This window comes from Argiope bruennichi, chromosome 11 (assembly GCF_947563725.1).
Source record: "Argiope bruennichi chromosome 11, qqArgBrue1.1, whole genome shotgun sequence".
NCBI classification, from domain to species: Eukaryota; Metazoa; Arthropoda; class Arachnida; order Araneae; family Araneidae; genus Argiope; species Argiope bruennichi.
In genome coordinates this window covers 92,705,172-92,715,003 of record NC_079161.1, presented here as the reverse complement: position 1 = coordinate 92,715,003, position 9,832 = coordinate 92,705,172, and the positions used below count along the sequence as shown (strand labels likewise).

General features: G+C 31.1%; 1 protein-coding gene across 1 annotated transcript; it reads left to right on the top strand.

Moving 5' to 3' along the window:
- Positions 1 to 8,428: 8,428 nt before the first annotated feature.
- On the top strand, positions 8,429 to 9,613 carry LOC129956769 (protein adenylyltransferase Fic-like). The gene has a single exon (XM_056068711.1). It carries the CDS (start codon positions 8,429 to 8,431, stop codon positions 9,611 to 9,613), a length of 1,185 nt encoding a protein of 394 aa, XP_055924686.1.
- The last annotated feature ends 219 nt before the right edge of the window (positions 9,614 to 9,832 follow it).

Sequence of the window (9,832 nt, the reverse complement as noted above, 5' to 3'; positions counted from 1 at the left end):
ACATTACTCATTACTCATACATTTTACATTACTCATTACATAAATAAGGTAAAAGGTCAGATAAAGGATGCCGTTTATCTGAAGGAATAATTAGAACAGTAAATGATAAATTACTATTAATAAGGTTGAAGATGTTGCATCTCAACAAGCTAAAAAGCCGATTTTCCGCCAGAATTCATATATCTTTTATTTTAAATATTTTACATTACATAACATTACTCATTACTCATACATTTTACATTACTCATTACATAAATAAGGTAAATGGTCAGATAAAGGATGCCGTTTATCTGAAGGAATAATTAGAACAGTAAATGATAAATTACTATTAATAAGGTTGAAGATGTTGCATCTCAACAAGCTAAAAAGCCGATTTTCCGCCAGAATTCATATATCTTTTATTTTAAATATTTTAGATAGCTGATAAATTCTTTACATCGTTTATAGCAGATGGAATAATGGAAATTGGTGTTTCAATAACCAGAAGTTGGCCTTTAAGGAAATGAATTCTGCTTTAAACTGCATTTCAAATTAATATCAAGTTAACATATTTTTAGGAATGTAATGGGTACATACTTGTAACTTCGATTAAAGATCGATTTATTCAAAATACTGGAACCACAACGATTTTCCAGCTTTCTGATAAACGAATTCCACGAAGAACGGTTGTTCTGGTTATTTACATGCAGTTCAGATATGAAGCCAATTTTGTGTGGGAATTGTACTTTTCCAGAAAGGGCATGGTACAAAAATAGTAATCTATAGGAGAAAAATTTGGTGAATACTGCGAGTGTGGCAACGTATCACAGCGGAGTGACTCTAAAGTTTCTTTCACTGGTCTTGATACGATTGGCACGAGCATTGCTGTGTTGGAAAACAACTCTGTCATGTCTTGTGCCGTATTTTGAATATTTCTATCCCGATCTTCGTTCAAGTTGATCGATTGTTGCTTGTAACATTCAACACTGATGGTTTTATAAGGTATTGCTTTTAAATCTGCGTCACGAATATTTTTTTTGGGGGGGGAGGGGGTTTACCATGTTCGTCATCATGTGTATTGAAATCATCATTTTTAAATCGCCGAAACCTCTATTTGCAAATTGTATTCCTTGGGTTATGAGCACACATGCGCACGCCGCTGTGTCTGTGTTGGGATTCTCAAACCAGACCCTTTGACCAAGACTACATAGCTACCACATATTTGGAGGGTGGTAATGAGCATTTCAGGGCATTTTTTTTTTTTTGAAATTTTAATTAGCCTTTTTTTATTAAAGCGAAATTAGAATTTTGTATTAAGCGAAATTTTGACGTCTTTCAGAGATAACTTAACACATTAAACACAAAAATTGTTTTTACATCATCTTAAAATTCAAAAAATTATTTTTCCTATAATATTATTGTTTTAAGTTATAAGTTAATTTTCTATTTTTAAAAAATTAAAAAAAAAACAATTTTATCATATTTTTCAACAATTTATTTTCGCACAAAATAATAAAAAAAAAAAATTTACCAGCAGGAGCAAGTAAATGTGTGCATAGGAAAAAGTTAATCTTTATCAACGTGTTGCCATCGCATTGGCAAAAGCTCAAACTAAAAAGTAAGTTATCTATAGCTGCAAGTTAAGCCTAGAAAAGTATAATATTCAGCACGTGTCTGTATGAAATGAAATATTTATTTCATTCATGTGTTATTTTCTAAAAAATTAATGCCAGGAAATGTTTTTTGTTTTCCTTTAGAATATCTATATTATTAATTCAATAAATCAGTTTTATTTAAGGCAAACATGGATATATATAGGCAATGCACTCTAATCAGGGCCAAACAACTAATTCGTAAACTTTTAGTAATAGACATGTACCTGCTAAAAATAGTCTAATTGAAGTAAGTAATTATATATTATTTAACTTGAGCCAATAAATGCTCTGATTAATTATGAATTTTAAATTTTTACATAAATCATCTGTCCTATGAATCATATTAGATGGAAATTATGCATCCATGTAAAAATACGAACTGCTAAGCGGTCAACCCATCAAGAGATTTGGTTCAAAATTTGACAAGAATTTATCCTATAAATACTAAATCTGTAAACCAAATTTCGTTTATTTCAATTATTTCGTATATTAAATATCGTGTATATGCAAGCAAAAACGCAGACCGACAGACGGTTAAACCCTTCATGGATGCAAATTTGAATCACATCTACATTTTAGATGAGAAACTTATGTATCAAATTTTATCTATCTAGCACTTCACGTTTAATAGTTATGTATACTTGTACTCGGACAGCCGGGCATCCCCAAAAGGGATTTCGTTCAAGATGGGTAAGAAATCTAAAAGTTTGGATTTAAGTCCATTTACCAAATTCCATCAGTTTAGCTCAAAACGTTTTTGAGGTTTCTTTTTCACACAGACATCCTTCCAACCAGTGGGAACCCTAAAATTTCTGACGTATTCTTTAATAAAAATACTATCCTCCTTCACCAGAAAGCATTGATTTTGGGCAAAGCGGTGAACTCCACAAATGCTCAGATTTTTATTTTCACTGCGTGCTTTCGGGTATAATAAAGAAAACAGGCTCTTGCTTGTTAACAGCTTAATATTGGTGAATAATAGAGTGGATATTTTCATATTTTCAATGTTTAATTAATGCTTAAAATTTAATGACTATTTTTTTACTTTCTCATATAGGAAGCATGCAGACACAGCAACCGCAAAAAAAAAAAAAAAAAAATTCGAACTCGATGTATCTCCATGTTTCAGACCCCTCTGATTTCGGAAAATACATTTTTGACATTCTGTTTTATCCGTCTGTCCGTAAACACGAATAACTCAAAATCGGTTTGAGGTAGGCGGATGAAATTTAGTACATGCACTTTAAACTACGTTTGTAGATTTCTGTCAAATTTTGAAAGAAATCCGTTCAGATAAAGTCTGTCAACCTGGTTGTATAAGTGAACTTGATAGTTATAAAACGTAAAGAGCTCGATAGACAAAATGTAGCATACAAATCTAAAATGTAAATTCTTATCGAATTTTGAACCAATGCTCAGTATGCATTTTTGTATGCATATAAGTGCAAAAACTCACGAAATTTGATATGCATTTTTGTGATAAAGCTGTCATTCGATATCAAATATCAGTTCTAAAAAAGGGCTCTGAAATTCATATTCGCACAATAGATTCTATAAAAATACTAGATTCATAACAGATTTCAATATTTCGTAATTATTATGTCCCAATGCCATGCACGGAAATTTGCGGGATTACTTAATTTTACTAAGGCACAAAGGGGGGGAGGGATAACTTTTATTGTAAATGAAAAAATTCTGGAAACGGTCACTCCTGCTAATTTAATCCTTTAAAATGTTTTTTTTTTCTAGTCACAGTATCGTAAAACATTTTTAGGAATGAGACTGGCTTAAGGAAAGTGAATCATTTAACTTATCAGATAAATTTAATTTGATTCATTAATTTATTGTGTTAATTAATAATTAAGTAACAAATCAAGACACACCATTTTGTGTGAGACAAGGAACTGTAGCATCTAAGTTTTTGTCTTATTGAAAAATTTGTCAGAACTTAAACCAATCTACATAACTTCACCCAAAGATCGATGAATTTGGTGGGAAGCATACTTTCCATGGCCTTACAAAGGGTTAAATGCATGATTATCTGACAGCCCTCTTTCTGGAGTATCAGTCTCATCATGGTTTCTATAATAGAACGGATTTTCGTAAAATTTCCAGGTATATTGATTTCTAGACATGATACTTTCCAACTAGTCTGCTATTAATCCATAAATTATGGTAGATTTCATATGAGAAAGAGCATTTTTCAACTGACCAAAGGCACAATAGTCAGTAGTTTGATCAGGGATCACCGCAAGAATAAATTGGAAAAGAATATTTGTTGTTTGTTACCAATTATTGAACATTGAAACATTTGTTACCAATTGTTTCAATCTTCATATTTTTACTTTCTGGTAGGCACAGCATATAGAAAGTATAGTAATCGTTAAAAAATTCGAACTCGAGATTTTGACGAATCACCAAATTTTAGGTCTCCCTGAGTTCAAAAAACATATTTTTGGTAAATAACCGTCTGCCTGCCTGTGACAAAGATAAATCTGAAATGCTTTGACCTACACGGTTGGAATTCGAATGGTCTTTACATTAAATTTACAGCTGTCTATCAAATTTTGAGAATAATCCTTTCAGAGGAAGTTCGTCTGTCCATCTGTTTGAATATAAGTTAACACAATAACTACAAAATTGTAGCTTGATAGATAAAATTCGGTACGCTCATTTGACATCCATTACACCTATCAAAGTTTGATACAAATAAAATTGTGGGTAGATTGTACTTTCAGAAATATGTAAATGCTATGGCTCAAAAATGCATTGGCTTAAATATATCAAATTTGGTATGGAATTTTTGGGTTAAAATTGTAGTTTTGTGTCAAATCTTTGTTTCTATAAGTTGGAAGAAGAAAAAAAACTCATCTAAAACAAAAATTCGATTTTTGAATACTATCAACGGTATGACAGGGATGAATCGCCAAAAAAACACGCCAAATATGACACTATCGATTGGCGCAAAAATATTAAATTCACACCAAAAGTTAATATTTCATTACTATTGTACTCCTTTGCCATGCAAGGCATTCTCTGGCATGACAAGTTTATTAGAGAGTTTACGAGAAAGTTCTGAATAGACTACTGCCGCTGGTTTAGTTACGATTTTCTGCCTCTAAACTTTGTATAGACAACATAAAGAGATGCATGTTTTATTCTCGTAAGTGTAAAACACGCTCATAGGATTGCAATGCCAATTACAATTTTGGTGCTACGTTTGGCGAGTTTTGTCTCTATTATAATTAATTAATAATTACCCAAAATTGTAGATCAATATGAAAAGTAGAACCAAATCCATCAGTAAGTAGGTATTTTTTTCACAGTATTTGCTTGATTTTCTTCACAAAAGCTAATTATATTATATGAAAAAGATAGGACTCAAATATTTTTTTTAACTAACTACTGTGTATTTATTGCTTTATGAAACTTACAATAACAGGTTCTTCTTTTCATTTTTTAATGCTTAAAATTTTTCTTTAATTTGCAGAAATTTTTTTTATTATTATTAATCATTTTGCTCTTAATCCCTTGCAACATACTCCCGCATTTGAACACTACATACGAGCATCTGAAATAATTTAAATATGTAAAATATGATAATTAGTTAAGAACTTATCACTGAATTCATATTAATTTTACTAAACAATTGTAATGGAAACTTAAGATTAAAAATATAATGAAAAATTTACTTGCATAAAAAAAAACTGCATTGATCAAATTCTAATTTCTTGCTTTGATTATAAGCCTTATGTCTAGTGATTGCAATACCGGACCAAAAGTTCAAAACCGGTATTCGGTATTTTTTAAATCTTGATACCGGGATACCGGTTTTAATACCGGTATTAGAAATGTTGGAAAAAGAAAGAAAACACAGGTGTTTCTTTGTTTTATTTGCCAGTTTTGTTAGAGAGTGTAAATATCACAAAAATAATTTGTAACTTATAAATTATAACAGTATATAATCACAAAAAAGTAAAGAAACATCTTATTTATTTAAATCACAAAAAAAGTGTAAATATCACTATTCAGTTTGTGGTACTATTACAAATTTTTGAAATGTGATCTTAAAAAAATAATACATCTATTGTACTGTCACTAAGCCTGGAACGTAATTTTGTGCAAAAATGACCAGCTGTCGAAAACGCTCTTTCGGCATCTACGCCAGTTGGTGATACTGTTAGCAATACGCGATATACTTTTTCCAAGTATTTACCTCTAAATGTCTCAACTTCAAATAAATCGATTTCTCGTCGGATGGTTTTGGATATAGCTGATTTCTGTATTGTATTTTAGTTCGTTGAATTTTTTTTATTTATCGCTAATTCTAATTTTTGTTCAAGAGCCAATTCCTTTTCACTATCGACAGTAGTGACATCAAAATCTTCGATAATTGAACCGAATTCTGAATGTAGATAGGTTTGTGGGGAAAAAATTTTAAGAAACTTTATTCTAACTTAATCAGATTTGAATTGGTTATTTTCTTTTCTTCTTTTCATTTTCATTTTTAAAATCATTATAATTATGTAAATACCATAAGACATTTTCTATTTCGGTATGCTTTTCTTCTGTGCGATTTTTCAATATAATATATAATTCTTCAGATACTAATGTGTGCTGTTCTTTCAGTGACTGCAACATGAAATTTATTGTTGCATTAGCTGTTCATAAATTAGAATCTCTCCAACATAATGCCTCTATAGTCAGTTTTATTGGAAGTAGAGCTGATATAGTTCTGCATATTAAGTCGAATTCACTATCTGAAAAATTAATTTACAGGTTTAAGTCGATTATTGCTTTTTGGATTGGATTTCTCAGTTTCAAAAATCGTTCCATCATTAGGAGTAGACTGTTCCAACATGTTTTAGAATCTAATATTAACATATATTCTGTTTTATTTTCAGTTAGTATATATTTTAGTAATATATCCTTTTTATAGGGGAACGTTTAAATATTTTAACAATTTTTCGAACTTTATAAATTATAGGAAGCATTTCTTGATGGGTTAATATTTCATCCTCATTAGCAATATCTTCTTCAACAATTACATTGTCATTATCTTCATTGTCAATATCACTCTCACTCTTACTCTTTTCAAAGTTGGAATCCGAAGTTTCTATATTCACAGTATTTGGATTCTTCTGTTCTTTATATTTTTTGTATAATACATCTATTACTCCTAATTGAATTCCATGTGCATAGCACAACTGCTGATTTGCACAAATCAACTTTCCAACTTTTTTCATGATTGTTGCTCCCTCAGTCGTTATGGATACAACATTTTCTTTCAGGTATAATCCATGTTTCGCTAATTTAGATTTAAGCAATTAATTAAGCCATTAATTAGCTAATTAATTTCGCCCGTTAGGGAGACATAAAAACAAAAACGTATACTATATTGCTATGTTCCCGGTACCTGAACATACAGTGGAGACAATTTTAAAAATTTCTAGTAAATACCGAAAAACCGGTATTTAAACTTGTGAATACCGGTATTACAAAATTGTACAAATGGCTCAAAATACCGGTATTCGGTATCCCGGTATTGCAATCCCTACTTATGTCACTTTCAGATTGAATTTTTTAGATTAGATTTTGAATCAATTTAAACAAAAACTATGAAAGAACAAAATTAAAATATTTGTCACGAGAATATATGATGCCATGCACCAAGAAGCAAAATAATTCTAGCAAATATTTAAATTATTAGACTTTTTTTTTTTTTTTTTCAAAATCTTACACAATTACAAATGCATGTGCATTCGTTTATAATTCCTAAGTTAGTTTTAAAAATCCAAACGATATTATCTATTCATTCATATTATGGAAATTAACTATATCGATTAAAATAAAAAGAGTAGATGTTGAAATTATCTAAAAGATTAAAATATCTTTTAGATTATTTCAACATTTTATGCCAAACGATTTTTATTTAGTCATCATATTTTATGCATTTCTAATAAATTAGAAGTTTCAGTTATTCTGATTAAGGAAAAAAAAGAAACCATTTGTTTTAATACATTTTGTAAAAATAATAATAATAACAATGTTTCAAATCTGTTTTTTTTTTTCTTCACTCCTGACGACGTCCGCATTCATTCCATTTTTTTTTAAAGAAAAAAAGAATTGAATTTTGAAGAATTCTCCTGTATAAAATAAGGTTAACATAGCAATGATATTTAGTTGAAATTTCAGATCAACTTAAGTAAATTATATTTCAATAATATTAATTTTAAATAATTCCCTATCCATTTTCACTTTGCAATGTTTAGTTTACATTTAATGCTTTAATTTATTTGTCATGAATTATCCTTTTTAGAAAAAGTGTCTGGAATAAATGCTATCAAATGAGTAAAAGCATGAAAATCAGCGACGCTAGTGTGAAAGCCTTCTAATTAAATACATTTAAAATATTAATTTTCACTTTTCTTGGCAACGTAATAATGTAAACAAAATTAAGGAAGCTGAAGAATTCTTTGTAATTTGAAAGATTACATCTTTTCCTTGCCTGAAATTATATCACTGGAAATAATAATTACTCCAAAAATATGACTTGGTCACAAACAGGAGAAATATCTTTAATACCATACTCGCAACTTTTCTTCGTTTTTAACAAAAATGCAATTACTTCTAGCACGAGTTTTACGGTAGTCTTTGTTTTATTGTTTGTAATAATAACTATTTTGTATGTAACGAATCTTGGTGACGCTTTGACTGCAAAACAAAGCCCAACGATAGTGACTGATGGAACCAATTCAACAGTCGCTTGCAACCATCATTTTGGAAATTTACCCATGATTCCAAGTTTCTTTCCTGATTCACACGAAGTGGAATTACATAATGAAGATGCAGCTTTTTTAGATAACCTCCGTCAGGTATTTTCAACATCAAAATACCAAAATCATGGCACCGAATTAGAAGCTATGAAAGCTATACAGATTGCTCTAAAGATGAAAGATTCAATGAAACTGAAAAAGGCGAAAAGGTTATTCGAGCACGCTTTGACATTACAGCCTTTACATCCAGAAGTTCTAAATCATTATGCAGAATTTCTAGAAGAAAACAAGAACGATGTCATTACAGCTGATCACTTGTATGTCAAGGTTCTGATTTTGTGCCCCAACCACACCCGGGCTCTTGTCAATCGAACCAGGACCATGCCTCTTGTGGAGGCAAGGGATCGAAAAGAACTGGAAAGAATCGATAAAAAAAGAACAGACTTAGTGACTTTGAAGCATAATCAATCGGCTCTCAAAAGAATTAGAAAGGAGGTTTATTTCCTTCACATACACCATACTTTGGCCTTAGAAGGCAATACCATGTCCCTTTCTGAGACCAGAGCAGTTGTAGAGACCAAAACAACCATTCCAGGCAAAAGCATCATGGAGCATAACGAGATTTTGGGAATCGAGTCAGCCTTAAGGTACATAAATAAGACTTTATTGAACCTATCAGAACGATTGACTGTCTTCGATATTTTAGAAATCCATAAAAGGGTCCTTGGTCATGTGGATCCCCTGTCAGCTGGTACTTTCCGTCGAAATCAGGTCTTTGTGGGGGATTATGTACCACCACCTGCTTCAGAGGTCAGATATCTGATGGAACGATTCGTCGAATGGCTCCAGTCGGATAACATGAAGCTGTTTCATCCAGTGAAAAGGGCTGCTGTGGCCCATTACAGACTCGCCCATATTCATCCATTTGTAGACGGAAACGGCAGAACTGCTCGCCTGCTCATGAACTTGATCCTCATGAAAGCCGGATATCCTCCCGTTATCATAAGGAAACAAGACAGGTCGATGTATTACAACACCTTACAAATGGCCAACGAAGGCGATGTTAGGCCTTTTATCCGCTTCATTGCCCATTGCACTGAGTGCACATTGGATGTTTTTCTCAATGCCCATGAATATGATAGACCATGTTTCAAAGCTCTGGAGCCCAGAACAAATTGTTCAAATGACGCCATATCGCTTTGACACGTGCTGTTAATTATCTAAAAAAGTCTTTTTATTCTTTACTCTGTTTTTATGAAAATAATGATGTATAATTAAGAATTTCGAAGCTCCAAAAGAATTGTTCTAGTGATACCATATCGTTTCGACATATGTAAAATATCCTTGTATTCTTTATATTACATTTACGAGTATAATACTAAATAATTAAAAAAATTGAACCTCGAAAAGACTTGTTCTAGT

Coding starts and splice junctions, on each gene's coding strand:
- LOC129956769 (XM_056068711.1), top strand. CDS start 8,429: ATGATTCCAAGTTTCTTTCCTGATTCACACGAAGTGGAATTACATAAT.